The sequence below is a fragment of the Ursus americanus genome, chromosome 1 (genome assembly GCF_024610735.1).
Source record: "Ursus americanus isolate L20-20 chromosome 1, mUrsAme1.1.p, whole genome shotgun sequence".
In the NCBI taxonomy this organism is placed as follows: domain Eukaryota; kingdom Metazoa; phylum Chordata; class Mammalia; order Carnivora; family Ursidae; genus Ursus; species Ursus americanus.
The window spans coordinates 13,223,153-13,248,990 of NC_142127.1; the positions used below are offsets into that span (position 1 = coordinate 13,223,153).

Consider the following 25,838-nt stretch of genomic DNA (forward strand, 5'->3'; position numbering starts at 1 on the left):
TTTTCTTTTTGCATCTCTGCAATATCCATCCTTGGTATCTAAAAATATAGACATACAAAAAAATATATCAATCCTACTTTTCATTAATATTACTAAGTATTGTTAAAATCCATGGAAGACCAAAGTTTCACATGCATTTATTTGTCTTATTATTTCAATTACAGTAGAGAGTAAAATCTTTTTTTAAGTCCATAAATAGATTAGAAATATATTAGAAGTATAACAGAATATCAATAAGGTATCAAATCAATAATATGATAGGGTTCCTATATCTATTTTCTACTGAAGCATTTTGATACATTCGTGCCATTACCTATACAGATTATCATTATATAGAAAAGGTGCCAGGCTTTCTCTAACTAGAATATATACATGCCAATTTCTAAATAATAGTATCAGCTGAATAAGAAACCGTCCAGAATACTTTAACAAATAAATGGTGAAATCCTAGTCAGCCTATCAGATGAAAGATGATGACTGAAATAAATTTTCTAATAAATAAAAGCTAAATTTAAAGAGCATTAGTCAAATCCTGTAAGTAAATGGCTGACTCATAAGTTTATCCCCACATCTATGCTCATCACTCCAAAGACAAATTTCCTCCCCTTTCCCTTTTATAGACCATTTACAAATAATGTTTTAATATTTGAGTATAATTTGCATTTAGTGACATGTACAGCTCTAACGTGTTTTTGATGAGTTTTGACAGATATATTTACATTCCATGCCATCAAGATATAAGATCTTTAAACTTCCTGACACCTTCTCTCATGCCCCTTTCCAGAGGTTCCGAAAAGACAGTCACTCTTCTGAAATAGTTCCCCATAGATTAGTCTTGCTTATTTTACAAGTTCAGATAATTCAAATTATGGATTGTATACTCTTGAGTGGGACTTCTTTCACACCATGTTTTTGAGATGCACTCATATTGCTGGGCATATTAGTATTCTGTTTCCTTTTAAATTGCTGAGCAGAATTTTGTTGTATAGATATGGCTCTTTTTGTTTATCCATTCCTGCTTAATAGATAATTGAATAGTTTCCAGTTTTTAGCTACTGTAAATAAAGCTTTCTCTAAAGAATTTTTTTTTTAACAAATCCTTGGTGGACACAGGTTTTTTGCTTTTTTTGTTGTTGTTGTTTTGGTTTTTTGTTTTGTTTTGTTTTGTTTTTCTTTTCCAAATATCTAGGAATGGAGTTACTGGAGTATGGAGTATATCTATACACATATATATATGTAATATACATTATATATTTTTTATATCTGTATAACTGTACTTGAAACTGCAAAATCATTTTTTAAGCTAGCTGTATCATTTTACACTTCTACTCATGAAGAATAAGAACTGCAATTTTCTACATCCTCATCAATAATGTCACCTTTTTGTTGTTTTAATTTTAGTCATTCTAATGGTATGTAGTGTTATATCATAATGATTTAATGTAAGTTTTCCTAATGTCTAATAATTTTGAATATTTTTTCATTCATTATTACTTCCTTACGCATTTCTGTTCACATGCTTTACTCTTTTTATTGGGTGTCTTTTCATTATTGATAAGTATATACTTCTTTGTCAGCGTCACATTTTGCAAAATATTTTCCTCTAGTCTGCAGTTAGCTGTTTATTAATAGTGTCTTTGAGGAGAAGTTTCTGATTTCGATGATGTCTAATGTAGTATTTTTTCTTTTATGATTAGTGACTTTTTGCCTATTCAATATAGCAAACTTACACCCCATATTTTTATCTAGAAGACTGACAGTATCATCTGTTAGATTAGGACAGCAATTTATCTCCAATTAATTTCAGAATATGGTATGAGGTAGATGTCAAATACCATTGTATTTTTCATTCAGTTCTTGATTGTTCCAGCATCATTTTCCCCCTTTGGATTGTCCGGCACCTCGGTTAAAAATCAGTTGATCATATAAATCTGTATCTATTTCTGGAAACTCTATTAGATTAGTTGATCTGTTTGTGTGTCCTTATGCCTCCACTACAATCTCTAAGTTTCTGTTGCTTTCTAGTTATTCTTGAAATCCAGTAGTGAAACTTCTCCAGCATTTTTTTTTTTTTACAAGGTTGTTTCGGTCATCAGGTCTTCTGCATTTCCATATACATTTAGAATCAGCTTGTCTGTTTCTACCAGAAATTCCCAATTCTTCTGGGAATTTGTATTATATTGAAACTACAGTTAGTTCTCTTTGAGTAGAATGCCATCTATAATATTCAGCTTTTCAATTCCAGCATCTGTTTATTTAGGTCTTCCTTAATATGTTTCAAAAATGTTGTAGTTTTCAATATGGGGATTTTGCACACTATTTGTTAAATTTATCCTTATGTATTTAATGTTTTAAATATTTTAGTGGCATTTTTATTTTCCATTGTAATATTATGAGTATACAGAAACACATTTTGTTGCTTCTCAATTCCTTATTTTGAAAAAAGTGGGAACTTACAGAGAAGTTGAAAGACTGGTTCAAGAAACAGCTGCATATCCTTTAGACATATTCCTCATTTCTTTATATTTTGTTCCATTTGCTTTACTATTATATCTCTCTACTGTTTCTAAACCATTTTGAAAGGAAGGCAAAAGTATATTTTTTTTGAAATCAATCAAAAGTTAGAAATAACCAGAGACGTAAAGGATCTATATTCTAGAAACTACAAATCACTCTTGAAAGACATTGAGGAAGACACAAAAAGATGGAAAAATACTCCATGTTCATGGATCGGAAGAATAAACATAATTAAGATGTCTATGCTGCCCAGAGCAATCTATACTTCCAATGCCATCCCAATCAAAATACCAGTGATATTTTTCAAAGAAATGGAACAAACAGCCCTTAAATTTGTGTGGAGCCAAAAAAGGCCCCGGATCACCAAGGAATTGTTGAAAAGGAAAAACAAAGCTGGGGGCATTACGTTGCCAGATTTCAAGCTATACTACAAAGCTGTGATCGCAAAGACAGCATGGTACTGGCACAAAAACAGACATATAGACCAATGGAACAGAACAGAGAACCCAGAAATGGACCCTCGGCTCTTTGGGCAACTAATCTTTGACAAAGCAGCAAAAAACATCCAGTGAAAAAAAAGACAGTCTTTTTTTTTTTTTTTTAAGATTTTATTTATTTATTTGACAGAGGGAGACACAGCAGCCAGCAAGAGAGAGGGAATTCAAGCAGAGGGAGTGGGAGAGGAAGAAGCAGGCTCTCAGCAGAGCAGGGAGCCTGATGCGGGGCTCGATCCCAGGACCCCGGGAACATGCCCTGGGCCAAAGGCATACGCTTAACGACTAAGCCACCCAGGCACCCCAAGACAGTCTCTTCAATAAATGGTGCTGGGAAATTGGACAGCTATATGCAAAAGAATGAAACTTGACCACTCTCTCACACCATACACAAAGATAAACACCCAAATGGATGAAAGACCTCAATGTGAGACAGGAGTCCATCAAAATCATAGAGGAGAACATAGGCTGCAACCTCTTTGACATCGGCCACAGCAACATTTTTCATGACACATCTCCAAAAGCAAGAGAACCAAAAGAAAAAATGAACTTGTGGGACTTCATCAAGATAAAAAGCTTCTGCACAGCCAAGGAAACAGTCAAAAAAACTAAGAGGCAGCCCACAGAATGGGAGAAGATATTTGCAAATGACACTACAGATAAAAGACTAGTATCCAAGATCTACAAAGAATTTCTCAAACTCAATACATGTGAAACAAATAATCAAATCAAAAAATGGGCAGAAGACATGAACAGACACTTTTCCAATGAAGACATACAAATGGCTAACAGACACATGAATAAATGTTCAAAATCATTAGCCATCAGGGAAATTCAAATCAAAACCACACTGAGATACCACCTTACACCAGTTAGAATGGCAAAAATGGACAAGGCAGGAAACAACAAATGTTGGAGAGGACGTGGGAATGCAAGTTGGTACAGCCACTTGTACCATTCCCAATATGCAAGTTGGTATGGGAATGCAAGTTGGTACAGCCACTCTGGAAAACTGTAGAGGTCCCTTAAAAAGTTAAAAATTGAGCTACCCTATGATCCAGCAATTGCACTACTGGGTATTTTCCCCAAAGATACAGACGTAGTGAAGAGAAGGGCTATATGCACCCCAATGTTCATAGCAGCATTGTCCACAATAGCTAAATTGTGAAAGGAGCTGAGATGCCCTTCAACAGATGACTGGATTAAGAAGATGTGGTCCGTATACACAATGGAATATTACTCAGCCATCAGAAAGCATGATTACACAACATTTACAGCAACATGGACAGGACTGGAGGAGATAATGCTAAGCAAAATAAGTCAAGCAGAGAAAGACAATTATCATATGGTTTCACTCATTTATGGAACATAAGAAATAGGAAGATCGGTAGGAGAAGGAAGGGAAGAATGAAGGGGGGTAAACAGAAGGGGGAATGAACTATGAGAGACTGTGGACTCTGGGAAACAAACTGAGGGCTTTGAGGGGCAGGGGGATTGGGATAGGCCGGTGATGGGTATTAAGGAGGGCACATATTGCATGGTGCACTGGGAGTTATACACAAATAATGAATCATGGAACATTGCATCAAAAACTGGGGATGTACTATATGGTGACTAATATAACAAAATAAAAATTATTTTAAAAAAAGAATATTAGAAAATTTTATATAAATATAAAAATAGAGACACACACAGACAGTAAAAGAGCACTTGGCTCACGTGATTATGGAGGATGAAAAGTCTAAGATTTGCAGTCGGCAAGGTGGAGATCCAGGAGACCCAATGATAATAGCTCTAATCCAAGGCTAAAGGTACAAAAGCCAGGACAAGCTGATGGTGCTAGTAGTGATCCAAGACTAAAAACCTGAGATCCAAGACTGCCAATAGTATAAGCTTCAGTCAGAGTCTGAAAGCAGGTGAAGACCAATGTCTCAGCTCAAAGACATTCAGGCAAAGACAGCAAATTCCAGCTTACTTAGCCTTTTTCTTATTTTTCAGACCTCCAAACGATTAGTTGAGACCCACTCACACAGGGAGGGTGATCTGCTTTACTTAGTCTACTGATTCAAATAACCTCTTTTAGAAGCTGTCACAGACAGACACAGAATCATGTTTAGCCCAGTATCTGGACAACTTGTGATCCAGTCAAGTTGACACATAAAATTAACCATTACAACCAGTAATACTATCACCAAAACAAAACAAAACAAAACATCGGTTTCTAAATAATTTGATAGACGTTTGAGGCATTATATCCATTTACCCCTAAATAATTCAGTAAGCATTTCTTACAGTATCCTGTATACTTGTATGTTTTTTACAGTAAAATGATCAAAATCAGGAAATCAAACAATTTAAGTTGGTGCACTGACTTGTAAATTGTGACCCATTCTAGGGTTGTTGCGTTTTTGTTTTTGTAGATTTCTTTTTATTTATGCAATAATGCCATCTACAAATAAAGAGAATTTTATTTCTTCCTTACCAATCATCATGATATATATTCCTTGCCAAGTTATTCTGGTTAGAGTCTCTAATAAAGTTTGCATACCACAGTGAGAATGTACATCCTTATCTTAGAAAGATGTTGGGTTATTTTTCTTTTTAATAAAGATTTTATTTATTTGTTTGAGAGAGACAGTGAGCGAGAACACGAGCAGAGGGAGGAGCAGAGGGAGAGGAAGAGGGAGAAGCAGACTCCCCGCCAAGCAGGGAGCCCGATGCGGGGACTTGATCCCAGGACCCTGGGATCATGACCTGAGCCAAAGGCAGACGCTTAACCAACTGAGTCACCCAGGCGCCACAGGAAAGTGTTTTACCATGTAGTATATCTTTGAGGTATTTTGTGGGTATCCTTTATCAAATTAAGGATATTTTTTCTATTCATTATGTTGAAAGTTATGAATAAGTTTTGTCAACTGCTTTTTTTCATCTACTGAGATACTTTTTTTTTCTGTTAATATAATGAATTACATTGTTTTTCAATATTCAACCAATCATAAGTTACCAAAATAAACCCCATTTAGTCACAATGCACTACTCTCTATATTGCCACAGATGATATATTAAGATGTTTAAGGAATTTTTTGTATACACGTTCATGGGACGTATCAGTGTAAATTGTTCTCTCATAATGTCCTTGCCTAGTTTCAGTAGAAGGATTATGGTATGCTTATAAGATGAACTGAAAAGTTTCCTTCTCTACTTTCTGGAGACTGTAGAAATGGTAAAATGTATCCCCGTTTTTTTTTCCAGTTTTGAGACATAATCGACACATAGCCTTGTATAATTTTAGGGTGTACAACATAATGATTTGATACATGTATATATTATGAAATGATTACTCCAAGTTTAGTTAACATCCATTACCCCATGTAACTACATTTTTTTTTCCCTTTATGATGGAAACTTTTAAGGGTTACTCTCTTAGCAACTTCTACAAGTATAGTGAAGTAATGTTAACTATAGTCATCATGTGGTACATTACATCCTCAGAACTTATTTATCTTATAACTGGAGGTTTGTACCTTTTAACCACCTTCACCCAATTTCCCCACGCTCACCATCACCCTCACCTCTGGCAAACAGAAGCCTAATCTCTTTTTCTGTTATTTTTTATTCCACATATAAGCGAGATCATACAGTATTTGTCTTCTCCATCTGACTTAATTAACTCAGAATAAATGCCCGCAAGTCCCGTCCCCTACTGTTGCCCTATACATTGTCACAAATAGCATGATTTCTTTCTTTCTTATGGCTGAATAAAAAGTGTGTGTGTGTGTGTGTGTGTGTGTGTGTGTGTGTGACATTTTCTTTATCCATCCATTGATGGACACTTGTTCCCCCTGCCCCCATCTTGACTATTGTAAATAATGCTACAATGAACATGGGCTTGCAAATATTTCTTGGGATAGTGATTTCATTTCCTTCAGATACACACCCAAAATCTGAATTGCTGGATCATATGGAAGTTTTACTTTTAATTTTTTGAAGATCTGCCATACTGTTTTTTATAGTGACTGTACCAACATACATTCCTACCAAGGGCACAAGGTTCCCTTTGCTCCACTTCCTCACCAGCAATTATCTCTGGTCTTTTTTGATACTAGCTGTTCTAACACGCATGAGGTGATGATTGTGGTTTCGATTTGCATTTCCCTAATGATTAGTGACACTGAGAACCTTTTCATATAGCCACTGGCTATTTGAACATCTTCTTTAGAAAAATGTCTACTCGGGTCCTTTGCCCATTTTTAAATTAGATTATTGGGGATTTTGTTTGTTTTGTTCATTTTTGTTTTATTTTGCTATTGAGTTGAAGGCTATTTTTTAATATATTTTAGACATTTACCCCTTATCAGATATATGATTTGCAAATATGTTCTTCCATTCCACAGGTTGGCTTTTCATTTAGTTGACTGTTTCTTTTACTATGCACAAGCTTTTTTGTTTGACAGTTTTGATTTACTTAAGTTATCCATTAACTTTTAGAAAAAATAGAAACAAATATTTTTATTTTATTTTACTCAAATATTTGCCATTTGGGACACCTTTCTTTCCTTCATTTAGATTGAGTTTTCATCTGATGCTATTTCTTTCAGACTGAATAACTTCGTTTCATGTTATTTATGCAGATCTACCTTGATAAATTATCTCGGCTTTTATTTATCTGAATTTTTCTGTCTTCATTTCTGAAAGATACTTTCATAGGATATAGACTTCTGGTTTACACTGTTTTTCTTTCAGTTCTTCAAAATGTATTCCATTGCTTTCTGTCTTAATGTCATTTCCGATGAGAGAGAGGCAGTAATTTTCATCATTCTATTCCCCCATATGTAACATGTTTTTCTCTCAGCCTGTTTTAAAATTTTTCTCTTAATATTTGGTTTGCAATAATTTGAAAATTATGTGCCTATGTATTTTCTTTGTTTTTATGCTCTTTGGGATTTGCTAACTTAGATATATGGGTTAATGGTTTTTCTTCAAATTTGGGATATTTTAAGTCATTATTTCTTAATTTTTTTTCTGCCCCATGATCTTAAACTCTGCCTTCTGTGTCTTTTACATCCCACATATACAACAGCTCAAATTATTCCATATGTAACTGAGGCTTTTTTTTTTTCCCCAGTCTTTTTTTTTTTTCCTCAGAACTTCAGTTTGTTTTTATTCCCCTGACTACAACAATGTCCAATTTGTGTTTAACTGATAGTTTTTCATTTCAGATATTGTTCTTTTTAGTTCCTGAAATTCCATTGTTCTGTATTTTATACTTCATTTCTCTACTGAAATATCTCATCTATTTATTAATTAGGACCACCCTTTAATTTGCCAAATATCTTTCAAACAGCTTTAAAAAATTCTGTATCTGTTAATTCTAATATCTCTATTCTGTGTAAGTCTGCTCTTATAACTCTTTCTGTGGAGAGGTAGGCAGGTTACATTTTCTATTTTTCTACATATATAGTATGTTTTGATTGTGTAATTGATATTTTAAATTTTAATTCTCTGTTTAAAAGAATAAACTTTGTTCTAGGAAGACAGCTAATTTGTAGGCATGCACTTGCTCTTTTCCAGGTTTGATATAAAGGTTTATTGTACAGAGTATAGAACAGCCTTATTTCTAATGCATTTTTCTTTCTGCGCTGTGAGCCGAATGCAAAGGGTTTTCAGTGAGAGCTCTCTATTTTTGCTGTTTCGCACTCCAAAGTCTCTAAGCATTGTGCAACCTGCAGATTCTCTATCTGCTTCTCTCTCTGTGAAGCATGTCCTGTACTTGCACAGTTAAGCACTGAGCTAAAGTCTAAAGAGGTCCTTTACATAGATTGCCAGAGCTCTTCTCTCTATAGCTCCAAATCTTGTGGTACTTGTCCTGCAAATTTCAGCCACCACAATAGCCTCAAACTGATTCTCCCTGCCTATTTGGATCAGTGATACCACTGTGCTTTTCTAGGACTGCATTAGCTTGCACTATGATCTCCACGTGTCCCCTACAGGAAGCTGGGCTTATCTTATATATTTACATTATTTCGCTTTTTATGTCCTGATCCTGCTTTTGTCCAATATCTGAGAATAGTTGTTTAATTCATTTTGTGTAGTTTTCTAGTTGACTACAGCAGAGATGCTAGGCTGGCAACATTTACTCCATCCTGTCCAGAAATAGAAGTTTAAAAATTCTGTTGTTAAATAATTGGGAATACTTTACTTAGTGCCAGAACAGGCATACATAAAACAATTTAAATGGATTATAGTATACCCTCTGTTAAGAACTTTAAAAATTATACATACAGGATTTATTGCAGAGCTTATAAAAACTGATTATAGAAATAGAAATACAACCTGCTTTCAAAACACAGTTGTTCAAGGACCAGCTTTTGTTTTTTTTTACTCCTCTTATTTAATTTAAAAACAGAGACACTGACCATTATTTTAGAAGACTAATCTGAACTACCAAAAAATGGAATTTTTGAAATGTGTTTGAGGAAGACAGGAAAAACATCCCACATTCTCAAGATAATCAAACTCTAAACATGAGAAAAGGACCTATTTGAGAATTAAACTCATGTGGCTTAGACTCCCCTTTATACTATACAAGAATTCATTTTTTATAGTTTGGTTGGTTCTCTTTTGCTTATCATCCATATTTCTCACTTCAAAGTTTGGATGACTTATGGATTAAAGTATACACTTCTAATAGAATGACTCTTTCCCAACTACCTATGGAAGTTAAATATTGGTCTTTGTACAATGGATTGCCTGATATCCCTTTGAAAGTAGCGTAAAGTACTTCATTTTAAACGTAAAAGAAAAGTAAATTATACTCACTCTACTGCAAGCGCCAGTGGTACTCTCACAGACCGTGAGGATGGAGATGTTCTGAGGCCGGTTTAACCATCTGACCACCGTCTTGGTATTGCTTACCCATTTAACCATAGTGATATAATATTCCCTAGTTTGAAAACAAACAAAAATTACATTTAGAGCCAGAAAACCGGTATAGTACCAATAATATATACTAGTTATTGTATATGCAAGGATAAATGAAACACTAGAAGGATGCCACATCATATTAATTTCTATTTATGTATACATACACACCTGCTATTCTGAATACTCACATATATAAATACAAATATGTGTGTATGTATGTAAACACATGTACATATACATATACATACACATGCAAATGTACTGAAAATTTGAGAATAAATCTGAAAGTGAATGATATCCCAGAAAGGAAGTTTTTGGAAAAATAAAAATAATCAAGATGATAGACATTTATGATTAATTTTTTAAACTGTCTATTGAGTACCACTAACACGTGCAATAAGCATAAATTTTTAAGCTATATTCTATTTTTATAAAAAATACAATCACTAATCATTTAAAGGCAAAACTTGTTCTTCACTTAATAATTATTTCTTATGCATGATCTCCATGTTATTTTACTTTACCCATGGGGACTTGCATGACAGAAAAATTAGTTTTTATTTATTTATTTGTGTGTGTGTGGTCTTTCTCAGTTGTGAGCCACGGGCCAGTCCCAATCCTATTCATTATATATACATACATACACACACAGACATATGCATATACACACACACATATATATATATACATATATATTAATTTTTAAAATCTTTATTTGAAACAGTTTAAAACAAAGAAAAAATTAAAATGAAGGAGATGAGGGACTACTGAATTTTCTGTATAGTGAGGATGCTAAATACTGGAGCCTATGATGTTCTCAAGCTATTTCTAGATTGGGAAAGTTTCCCATAGTTAGTTTATATTTCTTTCATTGTAGGTTCTATGATTGGAAATTTACATACTATATCAAAAAAACATCAACCCACACCGACAAAATGCAGTGGTCAGCACTGATTCAATTTATGATTAAAAACAAAACCAAAAAAACTTTCCAACAAGTTTGCCCTGTTTCAGAACAGATGAGATGATGTAAAGTGCCATCTGTGAGCACTGTCTTAAAAGTAACCCACACAGGGGCGTCTGGGTGGCTCAGTCGGGTAAGTGTCCAACTCTTGGCAGTGATCTCAACGGGCGTGAGATCAAGGACCATGTCAGGCTCCCTGCTCAGCAGGGAGTCTGTTTGAAGATTCTCTCCCTCTGCCCCTCCCCCCTCGAATAAATAAATAAATCTTTTAAAAAATTTCACCCAGTTTTTATGTGACTTAGGAAAAAATTAGGTATGGAGACAAAGGCTTTGTGATACAAATCACCTGTCCTTAGACACATGTGGGTTAGACATTTAGCTACATGAATCTTACGTTTCTAACATTTCTGAATAGCTACTGCTTCCTCCAGAAAACGGGTTAGCCCATCAAAGTGAAGATGTCAGTAGAAGGGCAAGCAAAACTTAGCATACAGTGAAGCCTGCCATATTTTCTTCAGCAATCTCTTCAAGACATCTGACAGCTTTCAAAACCAGCTAAGTCTCACTTCAAAATGCCAAGAAACTCAGTGAAATCGTAACATAGAGTTCCCTAAATAGTTAACAAAGGCAACTTTGAATCAGATGTGCACCTGGTTTGGGATTAATCTTTCCCAAATGAGTGGGCCTTGTGATTCTTCAAAGAATGATACCCTATTTATTTTTACTGTGTTTTTGTTTAAACTGATTTATTTTGCATGCATTATCATGTTCAGCAGTATGAATATTAAAAAGGGAAAAATATAGGTATTAAGCTTTAATGGATTTATGTAGAGAATTTAGCATGGAGGAAAATGATAGTGGATACTATAATCAGGAAAGGAAATGCTGGGGCGCCTGGGTGGCTCAGTCGTTAAGCATCTGCCTTTGGCTCAGGGCGTGATCCTGGAGTTCTGGGATCAAGCCCCGCATCAGGCTCCTCCACAGGAAGCCTGCTTATTCCTCTCCCACTCCCCCTGCTTGTGTTCCCTCTCTCGCTGGCTGTCTCTGTCAAATAAATAAATAAAATCTTAAAAAAAAAAATGGAAAGGAAATGCTGAATTCTGACAATATATATTTTTGATTAGTTGGTGTAAATGTTGTTTAGAATTAAAGTAAAAAAAATAATTTGGTTATTGTAAACAAATGACCACAGGCTGCAAAATCAAGGAGGTTGTATTTATAGAAAAATCTAGATAGAACTGATACATATAAATTTTAAAACGCAATCAGGAATTTATCTTAGTTAGCTAATGCGAGTAATATTACATACTGTGTCAAATGAGATGACAACCAACATGAATAATTTTTTAAATAAATAACTGCAACAACAAAACATAATTTAAATATTCATCTTGAGTGTTTTCCCTTTCAAAATAGCCCTCAAGTGCAATGTTGCAAGAACATCTTCTTTATAATGTCTTCACAGACATTGACACATATTTATTATCTATGATGGAAAATCTTGACTTTTAAAAAGGATTTCATATTAGAAAATCAACTAAAATTCAACCAATGCAAATCTGGTAAATAAGTTGATTTTTTAAAAGGGAACACTAATTTAGGTATAAAATTAAGCTCAAATAATTAATTCTTAGTTATACCACTTATCTTTCTCTTTGATTAAATAATGTGATTATTTAGGGCACGTGGGTGGCTCAGTCAGTTAAGCGTCTGCCTTCAGCTCAGGTCATGATCCCCAAGCCTCACATCGGGCTCCCTGCTCAGCAGGGAGTCTGCTTCTCCCTCTCCCTCTGCCTCTCCCTCTGCTTGTGTTCTCTCTCTCTGTGTCAAATAAATAAATAAAAATCTTAAAAATAATAATAGTGTGATTATTTTGTGTGTTTGTATATAATGTATTTAATGCCTATAAGAATTTAGTGTGATGTGAACTATCTTAGTATATACCTTATTTATAATCTGAAAGATAAGAGTTGTCCCAAAATTGAATTTATAAGGTTTTTCAGGAGTAATTTCAAGCCACTGAAATTTCTATGATAAAGTGTTGGGATTATCTAAAATGAAAGGTAAGAAGTAAGACACATCTGTATTCTTTCTTTCTTTGTCCCAGGATCCTAGATGTACCTCTCCTTAGTTTGCTCATAAGTAATCAGGCTTCCTCTGAATGAGGGATTAGGGAAGGGCCCTTAACTGGGTATCACACTCCTTGGCCTTCCTGCTCCTGATGTGGCTATCCTCCTAGAACTCCATTTCATGAACACATTAGATCTGGTGTTCCATGACCAGTGACTAGCAGATGTGTTCCCCCCCCCCCCATATAACTGGCTTAACCGGCTTGTTCCAAGTCTCCATGGCTCTGGATTACCCAGGAAGTCCCCAAGGAGCTCATCTCCTCTTGAGCCACAGAGACAAGCAGGTTAGAGGACTGCACTCAAGTCAAGAAAGACTTTCTATCAACTGGGTGGTCTGGCACAGAAGATCTAATTATTCACAAGGAACGGAGGCCCCAGCATCATCGGCAGACAGGTACTATGTTAGAAGTCACACCTGTGTTTTCACTGGCTTTCTGTCCAATCACTACTCTGTGTTTATAACATAATCTTTGTATACATATAGTTGCACCAAGTTCACTCTCTTCCAGATAATCCAGGATCTCTACCCATAACTGTATTGTAATGGCATGCATGACCAACTCATAGCTAGTGATCTGCAAAGACCTTTGTTAATAACTAAGAATTACTTGTAAGAAGGGTCATTGAGGACATTTCCATGAACAGAGAAAAATTTCTTAATTTGATTTTTTTTTAAGACACAGATATTCCTTGGCAGAAAAAAAGATGTAGACTAGGCATACTTCAATGATACAGGAAGAAAAAGCGTGGTGCTATCAAGCCCAGGTGACAGGTAATATGACAATGTCACATCAGTGATATATGCTAAGAATAATGATGGCTCAAAAAGGGTGGGTGACTAAAGAAAGATTTCAAATAATACAATAATGTCAAAGCACAGAATAAGGAGAAACCAAAGACAAAATACTACCTTTACTATATAGCCTGGAGATACCTGAATGCAAAGGATAATCACTTCCTCAAAACAATGTGACAAATGCCTAGCCTGTGGAAATCTTTCCACCAGGGGGCGCCTGGGTGGTTCAGTCGGTTAAGCTTCTGACTCTTGATTTCTGGTCAGGTCATAATTTCAGGGTCATGAGATGAGATGCTTGTGGAGCTCTGTGCTGGGGGTGGAGCCTGCTTAAGATTCTCTCCCTCTACCTCTCCCCCACAAAAAAGAATTAAAAAAATATTTTTTCACCAGGACTTAAATGTGTATTTTTAAAATCTTAATTATAAATCCCAATAATGATACAGAATGCTTACAATACCTTATACTCATTGTGAAAATTTATAAAATATTCCTTCCCCTTAAGAGGAGATGAATCATCTAACTCCCAAATGGGTCTGGAATGTTCATGAAGGAGCATTATCTTAGCTCCTACTGTGCTACATTCTAAAGAATCAACACAGACAATAATTAAATAAAGGTAAGAGTATGAGCTGAATTCCTATTGAAGAAAAGTTGCATTCATGATCTGAATTTGTTTGATAAAGGATCTTTAGCTGAATCACAGATGTACTTTTAGAAAAAATGAAGGGGTGTGGCAGAAAGAAAAAGGGAAAGAAATTATGTCTTTCTCCAAGTTATGGAATACTTTTAATATCTTTTTAAAGCCATATATATGAATTGAAATTTATTTACCTTCTTTGACTAGAGTTTAAGTATCTGGTGTTAAGGAAGGTCTACTGAATGGTGATTCCAGCTTGGAGACATATTTCTATTATACTTATAAACATGAGCTGTTATATCAATCAATCAATCAACCAAATAAACAATCAACGAACCAAAACAAATGACTTAACATCTTTAAATTCTAAACAAATCTTGCTCTTTGGAGTGGGAGTCAAAGAATATAGTTTATAAGGTACCTCAAGTCATAACAGGCCATCTTTGTAGTTATCTTATAAATCTTCCTCCCTATTTAGGTGTGCACATATATATTCAATAATTATTATTGTCATAATGGTGATCTTATGAGAGAAAAAAGAAGGCTAAGAAATGGTCACATATGAAGTTCAAGTTTAGTGAAAAAAAGGGAAGGACCAAAAAGGAAAAAAAAAAGTTTATAACTGTACAGTGTAATAGAATATGATTCATTATTGTTATTATGCTATCTGAAGATAATATAAAATATAATAGATGCTTAGATAACATACAAACAAAAGAGTAAACAAGTAAATTATTACAGAATGAATTAATTATTTGGGTATACTGTTATTGAGAGTTTAAATAGAACCTCAAATGATATGGATAGTTATGAACACACAAACTCCAAAAAAAGAAAGGGCATTTGATGGTCTTAATAGGGCATGGGCAACGTATGTTACTAATAAGTTAATTTATGCATGTTAATCCTTACACATTTAAAAAATAAAAATGATTTGTATTTCTTGGAATTTATAGGAGCACCCTCACTAATAAATATGAGAATACTGCTACTAATACTGGTACCAACATTTTAACATGTATATTTATATATCTAAAATTTTTAAAATATAAAAAAAGAATTTGAGTTAGCTAAGGCAGATTTAAGAATAACATGGAAGTAAATTAGGAGGGGAAAAAGGAAGATAAGTTAGAGAAGGAAACAAGGGTTAGTTACCATGGTAAACTCCAGGTCCAAAGTACACTACTAATGCAACCAGTTAAAACACCATCAGTTACGTGGCTCGAAGTGTACATGAGAAAAATATGGCAGGTTTGCAGGAGAAGCACCTGCATTAGTTAGATAAATCATAGATGTGTGTATGTGCTTGCGTATGAGTGTGTTTGTATGTCTGTATAGAAATAGATTGAAAGAAACACACACACGGAGGAAGAGACAGAAACTTTCTCACGTGGCTTCAGAAAAATCATTGTGTGCACGTGTGGTCATCGCCAACACATGCATAAAGTATGATAAACTTCTTATAGCAAATATTATTCTTAAAGTATTTATATGGAATATTCTCCATTTGCCAGGTCCATTCTCCAACTCTCCCCCTGCCATTTCCAGAGGCTGGCCTCTACAGTGAGGCTGCCTTGCCAGTGGAAGGCCTGTGCAGGAACTCCAAGCTTGGGAGGAGACAGAGTTCAGAGTATTAATTCCCAGGATCCACTTTTGACTAGGGCGTGGTTTGGCAATGATTGAATTGCTCAATCTGTGGACAGGTCTTCCTGGTCCATCCTGTTCTTCAGCTACAGGCCTCTTCAGGATTCATAATTGAGCCTGCACCTCATTCCTTCAGTCCTGGGACAGCAATAGCTTTCCCCTATTGTAGACACAAAGTTGCTTTCTCATCCTTTGTGAGTTTCCCCTTAATCCTGCTCACATTTCTGCTAATAGTCCCGTAATTAATTGCATTTCACTTACCCTTCTTGAGTGTGTCATCTGTTTAATTTCTAGGACCCTGACCACTAAATTATGAAAAATGACATGCTCTTTTGGGGATCTCTAAGTAGGAGGACACAACAGTTTTCTAGCTAATTTCTATATGGCTAACGTACTATGTACTAAATATTAGAGATGTTCATAATCCTAAAAAGCGAGGAAAAAATAAAAGTTGGGTTTCCATCTTATGTGCAGCTGGATGAATGCAACTTTCTTTTTGATTTGCACCATGGATATATCTATTTCATTCTTTTGTGTGTTTCTGAGCCCATCTAAGTAACACCTGTGCTCAGAGTAACTAAATGCAGATGATCTAAAATTCATTTATTACTCTTCTGTGAATTGGACTGAAGCTTTCTGCCAGACAGATGAGTAAGGAAGTACACTTCCATAAAACTGAACCGGGGTAATATTTAAAAATACCAATTTTGAAGTAAACTTTGATCTTGAGTTTTTCAACAAAAATCATACATTTTGGTACATTTTCATATGCCATAGGTGGCACTTACATAAGACCCTGAGGGAGAAAAAGGAAAATTGGTGCATTGTTTAGATAAGGTATTACATGACTTTCCCCAAATTGTAGACCAAGTTCATCACTAAACCGACATACCTGAATTACATTTAAGAGATCTTTCTTCACAAGATTCTTCCTCACTCTTAGTGGGATCTCATATTTTATTCTATGTATTGGATTTATATCTAAGAATATGTGATACCTTTTTGCCATGGATGACTGATTTTGTCATATTGTACTTCGAATATTACAGATATAAACTTAACTAATAACCAAATAAATGACACCTGATTCTGTCTTTAGGAATTTTTGTGTTTGGTTATATTACTATATCCTATCTGGTAAACCCACTAGCAACCTCTTGGGTTATAACATCAGGGTCCAGAATCACTACTTTTTCTTAAAAAGATAGCTGGATACTGTAAAGTTGATTCCTATTTCAAAGATTTCAAAAGACTGATGAAAATGAAAACTTATTACTTTAAAATGAGGTTATTCAGACCCAGAGAGAGGTAGAGTGACTTGTCCAAGATCAAGTAATGAAATGGTGGCAGAGATGTGACTCAGACACTCCAGTCTAGTGCCCTTTCCTGTTAATTCAACGCATTAAACAAATCAGAGAAAAAGATAAGAGCTCAGGACCACATAAAAAACTAATGGCTTCCATAATTGTTTCATTTGTGACGAATTCCTTCATGACTGGTAGACCGGGTTCAGTGGAGTTCCTCTCTGACTTGGTCAACCCTACTGCACTCTAAATGTCAATTCCAATGGCCCTGTAAGGTCTTCATCATGACCTGCATAAAATGCTCTATAACTTGAAACAGGCTTTACCATATTTTCTACCTTTGTTACCAACTAATCTTGGGGTTCTATTTTCTCCCTGGACCTCATCTTTTCCCTCAATAATAGGAACAGATTGTATTAAGTAGTTATGGGCACCCTTCCAGTGTAAGCAGTCTATAAATTTTTAGTAAATTTACAAGTAGGGAAAATTTCCACATACTGCAGGCTGCACTGTCTGTGCAAATCCCCAACTGTGATGGAATTTTCCCAAATACATCAATGGAACAACATTTGAGTGGAATTTATATTTGAATCATTCCCCCTAGCATGATTGTTGATGGCATCAAAACAAAGTTTGAACTGAGCCTCATATCATTCAGTAGTGTGAAAGTGTTTTCCTAAATCAGCTACCTATTCCATCTCCAGGACAGGTGTAAAGTTTCAAAGGGTTACACTATTTGAAAGAATACCCTCCCCCTTGAAGTTTGGAGACTACTCTGAACTTTAAAATCCACATGGTTAATTGAATCATTGTGTGTTACTGGAGATTTTACTAATAGTAAAATTATGCTTCTGACATATAAAATATGTTTTTTTTTCTCTATCCATTCAACCTTCTTAAATAAGAAGTCTTCTTATGTAGGATATTTTGAAACCACATCCCATTACACTTCCCTGCCTGGAGAAGAAAGCTAGGGAATCATTCCCAAGCTGCAGGGAGAATTTCTGCAGGAAAAAATACACAAAATCTAGGAAGATTGTACTCTTTTAAAGAGGACCATTAAAAAAAAGAAAAAGTAACTATTTTCAGGAAGAACATTCAATGGAAAATTATCCTTTGCCCCCATCTCCCTGTCACACTCTGCAAAAAGTCTAATTCTCAATATCACTATGTTTAGTCGTTTTCTGTTGCTGCTAATCACCTTGAAATTTTAAATCCTCCCTGGGAACAAGAAACCCAGAATGAGTTCATTCCTGCACTAATGGGGCAACCTCAGATTTATTTTCAAGTGGATTTGTTCAGCTGATCACATCTCTCTAAATTGCAACAAAATGATAATTGAAGTTAAAATAACTATTTCCAAGTAAAAATAAAATGGAAATCGCATACCTCGATTTAAAGCTGTCAGGTGGCATGAGTTCCAAAGTATGAGTTGGTCCATATAGGTTTACAACATATAATTTGATGGTTGGGTTCATTTGACCTGCCTTTGAGAAAATGAAGATTGTGATACAAATATATTAAAGCATTAAAATATATTGAGAAAAAAAGAAAATGTGGTGTGATTCCTTTACGTTAGAACAGGGAAAAAGTTTAACTTCTCTGAAGTAGAAATGATTTTAAATTCAACAACCTGATTGCCTTCAATTGTTTTTGCAGATTGCTGTTTCTCAAGCATTTTAGTCAGACAATTAAAGGTGATGGAAAATCATGATGAGTTTATTCATTAGGCAGTGCTACTGTGTTCTTTCCCTAGAATGACACCAGGAGGGCTGGCTTAACAACACAACTAGTGGAACAAGCTGCTACTCACATTATAGGATAAGAAATGCAATGAGAAAAAAGCTTGGCTAATTAAAAAAAAAAAAAGAAAAAGAAAAAAGAAAAGAAGAAGAAGGAGAAAAAGATTTGCCAATTTGGGTGACACATGCTTAAAATTCCCCAATACCTAACCCACTCCCATTGCATTAAATACTTTTTCTTTTTTAGTTTCAGGGGTGGGATTTAGTGGTTCATCAGTTGCCTATAATACCCAGTGCTCATTACATCAAGTGCTATCCTTAATGTCTATCACCCAATACCTGATCTCCCCCTTCCCCTCTGGTAACCCTCAGTTTGTTCTCTATAGTTAGGAGTCTATCTTATGGTTTGCCTCTCTCCTGTTATTACCTTATTTTTCCTTCCCTTCCCTCAGGTTTCCTTTTAAACTTAAGTGAATACCAGATGGGGTGTAAGTGCCCCTTGGGAGGTGGTGAGCCACAGAGCAGTCGGCCCTCACTAAGTACACAGCAGATGAGTAGAAAGACCCTGATAAGGATAGGAAGAAACTAGTCTAGCGTATTGTATGTTTCTGGCTCATAGTATGTAGTAAAGGCACTACATGAATTATCTTACTCAATATTCTCACTTCCATCCTAAGATATAATTATAACTGTTTTCTAGACGACAATGGAGAAGCTAAGCCAACTGTGCAGGGTGGATACCCAATAACGGAGGAAGCCGGTATTTAAACGCAGGATGCTCTTCCCTGCTGTGCTTTGCTTCAGTTTGTTCCCAGGCAATGGCCTCCGAAGTTTTTCTAAATATACTGTGAACTTGTAGGGGGCACAAAAGGGACCTTTTACCAATATCTCTCAATCAGTTTGAATGAATGAATAAGAGAATGTCTACATGAATAAATGAGGTGTAGAATCAGTTGACTCCTTGTGGCACAATGTGTTCCTAAACAAAGTACTGATGTGTCACTGTGGCGTGGCTGATGTTTTAGGAGAAGACTTTATGAGAGATGTACAAAGAAAGACAAGGAAATTAAAAGTGGGTTGAATCAGAAGACTGACAAAAATCTAAGGAGATTATAAAAGTGATTTAAAGATGAGAAAGAAAAATCCACGTTCAAGTAATTGGCACTGACAAAAACCCAAAGTTGAACAGGACCAGAAGCAACATAATACATTCCACCAACAGTCCATAATAGCTCCTCAAGGACTGTGTTGTTAGGCTAGTAAATACAGGTAGCACGGAGGGGAAGACGGAAGGATGAATGAGTGGAACCCAGAGGATTTTTAGGGCAGTGAAAAATACTGTGTGATACCATAATGATAGATGCATGTCATTATATATTTGTCCAAACCTACAGGATGTGCAGCACCCATGGTGAACTGTAACGTCAACTATGAACTTCGGGTGATTATGATTCATAGGTTCATCGGTGGTAACAAAAGTACCTCCGTAGTGAGTGGAGCTGATAATGGGGGAGGCTCTGCATGTGTGGGTGCAGGGGGCATAGTGAATTCTCTCCACCTTTCAATTTTGTTGTGAACCTTAAGCAGCTCTAAAAACTAGAGTCTTTTAGCCAACATATTGTACATCATTAGTTTTTGGTGCAGAGAAAAATGACTAGCACATCTGTGGGGGTGCATCACACACAAGTCAAAAGTTTTGAGCCAAAGACAGGCGTCGGAAAGTCCTTGGCTACAGAAACACAATGCTAGAAAGAGAGATTATGGAAATAGTTCATATAGTGAAGGGCTTCCTGGAAGATAAGCTATGATCCTGCCTCACAAAGAAGGCTCTCGTGTCAGATTTTATAAAGCTTTTCATTGTTCTAAACCCCTCAAGTGCCTGGGCACACGTGTCTTGGGCAATTTAGCCTTCTACCACACACAGGAGCTCCCTTTCACATTACTCCCATTTCCATGTAATTGCCATGATCCTTCCTGAAAATACTGGCCTTACCCATATTATTCGATCTAACCTTTTCTCTAGTTTGACCGGGTATATTAAAAATTAGAGCTGGGACATAATATTTAGTAGTGCCATTCAAAGTGTTGATCTTTGACCGGCAGCATCCATCAGCATCGCCTAGAATCTTAGAAACACAAATTCTGGGCCCCACGCAGACAAAAATCAGAATCTCTAGGTGTGGGCCTAGGAGTCTGTATTTTAACAAGACTCTCAGATAAGTATAATTAGTATGTAAATTTGGTAAGACACTGATACATATTTTTTCAGTAATATATATTATTACTAGTCTATGTAGTAATGCATATATATATCCAATAATATATTTGTTATCGTATACATGTACGTACACAATAATATATATTACAGCTCAGTGGTTATAAAAGGTGTTAGTCAGCATCAGAATTACCCAGAGAGTCTCTGGGTGGTGCAGTCAGTTAAGCGTCCTGGGATCGAGCCCTGCATCAGGCTCTGCACTCAGTTAGGGGTCTGGTTGTCCCTCTCCCTCTCATCCTCCCTCCGCTTGCACTCTCTTTCTATCTCTAAAACAAATAAATCTTTTTAAAAAAGAAAAAAAAAAAGAATTACCCAGAGGACTGGAGGGATTGTTTAAGAAGATTTAACCAGCATTTCTTATGTCATGGGAAATGAAAATCTCATTTCTAACAGTTTCTCAGATGAGGCTGATACTTCTTTAAAAGTACTACATTGTGAGAACTGGTTTAGCTTAACCTGCAAGTCAGAGAAACCTGGGTTTACATTTTGACTGCTAGTTACTGAATATAGACCATGGGCAATATGTTAAAAATCCTCAAGTGTTATTTTACTGGATTATCAAAAATGAGACAATACTTCACTGAGAATATGTCACAAGTCAGAAGTTTTGAGCCAAAGCAGGTTTCCTTTTGTAGCTATAAATATCTCATAATTTTGTTATGTGGACTAAAAGAAGATTATCTATAGAAATGTCTAAAATTTTTTAAAATGTCTTAAATAGTATACAGTAGTGACTTAAAAAGACAGTTATTAAAACACTGACTTTTCTAGTTAGTGAAAAATTCTTCCTATTTTTAAAATTCTTTAATAAGCTCATTAAAAAAAAGAAATTAAATTTTATTTTTTGTCAGTTCTTATCAATGATGAATAATTTTATGACATCGTTTGTCAAAGACATATATGGTTATTACCATATCATCAGGCAGTTTTGTTTTTTTTTTAATGTCTGCAGCTCTGTATGCTTATACCTGAATAGGATCACGGATATCCCTGTTAGTTTTTACATGGAAACAAATTTAAAAGTTGGGTACACATGTGGCCAATTTTAGACAAAAAAATAAACATCAGGCTGTTTCTAAAATTCAGCCATCCAACATTCTATAATCTCAATTAGATTTTTATTTCTCCATGGAGTTTTGAAATTAAGTGCACACTGCAAGTTCATTTGTACCTTTTAATATTTGGATCATTTCAACAGTTTGCAAATTAGAAGAGTTCATCTATTTGCTTTTTACAGTCACATTTGCCAGAAAGACTGCATATGTACAGAATCCTTCCTCTATGATTCTGAAACACAAGCCTCAATAATAATTAACCTTATTTTACTGGCAACTAAATTGTCATTAAACGAGATAATGCTTTAATTAAGAAGATTAACCTGAGGTTACTGAGATAGAACTGTGCATCTCTTTTGTGCTGAATTGCTAATGATAGGGTATTTTATGAGTTCTGAATCATGCTGAATTAAGTAAAATACAAATATATTTGTTTAGTGTAAGTATTTCGTTAGTAAATCTGACCACACTGAGTACTGGCTGCACTCATTTTAATCTAGTTTAATTTGAAGCACAATTTAGTGTGAACTCTATGAATTACTTCAGTGTCTAAAGTACTACTTTTTCTAAGTTTATTACAAAAGTAAGAGCAAATCAAAATAATACAGTTTTTGGTGGAAGAACTAGCAAACCTTTTTTTTTTTTTAAACCAGAGTAGAATATAATAAGACTTTTAAAGTTGAAGTAATATACCCAAAATGATACTGAAACTTATCTGAGAACAAGGATCAAGCCCAGATCTTGTTTTTTTTTTTGTTTTTTTTGTTTTTTTTGTTTTTTTTTTTTTGAGTCCTGTTGTCTTAAGTCTGGGCAGGGATTCCTACTGAAAACCTCCTGAGGACTTAGGATTCTTTCTCTTGGCTTGGCCACAAGAATAGCTATCTTTTCTTTATGCTTAATATTCCTCAAAGATTGTCATTAACACACACTGAGGACTTTTACCCTGTATTACAAATCCCTATCCCTCTCTCTCTCTCTCTCCCTCTCTCCCTAAGATGTGAGACTATCTAAGAATCCTATGTATATCCCACTACATATATAGATAAGTCATTAGGAGTAAATGGAACAGAGCTCCACATATATCTGTTAGCTTCACAAGAAGATAATTTCAATTCTAGCTATGTCTTCGGAGATACAGGTTAACCTCTGGTAGTTTTACAGAGAGGGACAGAATCAATAAATTGGTTATTTCCCTCTTCTCAAAATAACTGTGACTTTTATAAAAGCACTTAGCCTTTTAGAGAGCTTGGCTTGTCCATTTGTAAATGGAGGCAATTGTGAAGAGGTCCACATAAGGAAAAAAAAAAAAGTGAAAAGCCTCTCTGAAAATATGAAGCATATTATTAGCACACGTGATTTATACAATAGCAAACATTATTTTATGCCTAGCTTTACTATTAAGAAACATTAATTAATAAAAGAACTTATTAATAACGACATATCTAGATTTGTCAACCCAGTATCTTCTGCATTAAGTTTTCTCAGACATTTCTGTTTGTCTGTTTGTTTGCCTCAGTGTGTTAGTTATGAGGCCTAGGAGTGTCCAAGTTCAAGCACCGTGGCCCCTAACTGAGAAGGCGATTTGAAAACGCACTTATGGAATTTGGCTCTTATGCTGTGAGTCCGAAGATCCCCACTCCTCTTGGGAAATGAATTACAAAATGTTGTTCCTTCCCTGGGGCTGATATTATTCCCTTTGTGCAGTAAACAAACTGAACAGTGGTGTGTGAATAGCTTGCCTATTCACATATGCTTTTCACAATATGCCACTTTGTTTTGCATTTAAACTGTCAGGTGAACTTTCATCATCATAAGTAAATGAAATGATGTGAGAATTGATACATTTGAGAACTCTTTTCGGTCATTTTCTGGGGGGAAAAGGTGCAGGTACGCTATACAGGAACAAACCGTCATTCATCGAACATGACTAAATCTATACTAGAGAAGTCTTAAGTCATGTACCTGAAATACGATAAAAATCTCTTGGCGAATATGATTATTTATTTATTTATTTATTTATTTTGGGTAGGTCAAGTTGCCATTTTCTCCTCAAGAACACTGAGTATATGTGCCTACTAATTTATATCCAGAGAAGACCCTAAAAATAGTATTTCGATATCATAGAATCAGATTCATTTTGATCTTGTTGTCCTTCTCAGCTCTAAGCCTGTCATTTAATACCGCAATCTATGGAAGGAACGTAGGCTTGGGGGGGGGGGTACAGAATCTCACTGAGGAAATGCTCTTCTTATCCCAAACTCTCTAAATTCAAGGCTGTTTTTCTTCCTCTCTCCCTCCCTTCGTTCCCTTCTTTAAGTACTTGAGTTTGGTGGATGACAGGAAAATAAGAAAAGCCATGCCTACCCCAACCATGTCTTCACTGCAAGTACAGAATACTCTGTATGATGGGTAATTTATCCAATACCTTGCCCGATTAATGTAACGCACAAGATGAAGGTATAAAATCTATCGTGCTTAGGAAACAAAGTAAAACTCACTAAAGGAATGGCTTAAAAATAGCTTCTAAGGGTGCCTGGGTGGCTCATTTGGTTAAGCATCTGCCTTCAGCTCAGATCATGATCCCAGGGTCCTGGATTTGAGTGTTGCCTCAGGCTCCCTGCTCAACGGGGAGTCTGCTTCTCCCTCTCTCTTTGCCCCTCCCCTCTGCTCATGCTCTCTCTCGCTCTCTCACTTGCTCTCTCTCTCAAATAAATAAATAAAATCTTCAAAAAACATAGCTTCTAAATTGAATTAGCAGCCATCTCTTACCTAATTAAGAGCTGAAATGTGTAAAACAGAGTTTAAAAAGTTTCCTGTAAGACATCTTTCCATGATTAATTTCCATGATAATGAATTCCCTCATTCATGGGCCTTTTTCTCTGTAGTATAAACATGGGGGAAATTTATTTTTTAAAAAAGAGATCTTAAGTTATCAAAAATGCCATACAATAGAAAAAAAAAGTTACACTCCAGATGTTTTTGCAACCTGCTCCCTACTTGAAAATAGTTTTGCTCAGTGGGCAAGAGTTCCCTATTTGCCTCACTCAATAAAACAATTCCATCTATCTTAGCTACGCCTGGCTATGGCTCTACCCCATCATGTTATAAAGTATGTTCCAGAGTATGCTTTGCCAAAATAATGCTGATGTTAATACTAATACTAATAAATTCTTTATGCTTAGTCTATTCCTTACTGGAGATACTTTATGCTTAGTCAATTTTTTATGGGAGATTTATAATGCACATTGACATACAGTATATTAAGTGCTCTAAGAAAGCATCTGCAAGAAGTTGGATTTTATTTTTAACTAAGAATTTTCAACTTATTTGACCATGGGACTTTTTCTTCCCTTATAA

General features: G+C 35.4%; 1 protein-coding gene across 4 annotated transcripts in view; it reads right to left on the reverse strand.

Annotated features, from left to right (window-relative positions):
* DPP10 (dipeptidyl peptidase like 10) overlaps window positions 1–25,838 on the reverse strand; it is a 648,232-nt gene that overhangs the window by 80,724 nt on the left and 541,670 nt on the right. For all 4 annotated transcript variants that reach the window (XM_087856800.1, XM_087856769.1, XM_045804069.2 and 1 more), the window contains exons 10-11: window positions 18,799–18,896; window positions 9,831–9,954 (exon numbers count right to left, since the gene is read on the reverse strand). In XM_087856800.1, coding sequence (XP_087712926.1) covers window positions 9,831–9,954; window positions 18,799–18,896 — 222 coding nt within the window. The remainder of the gene's footprint in view (window positions 1–9,830; window positions 9,955–18,798; window positions 18,897–25,838) is intronic.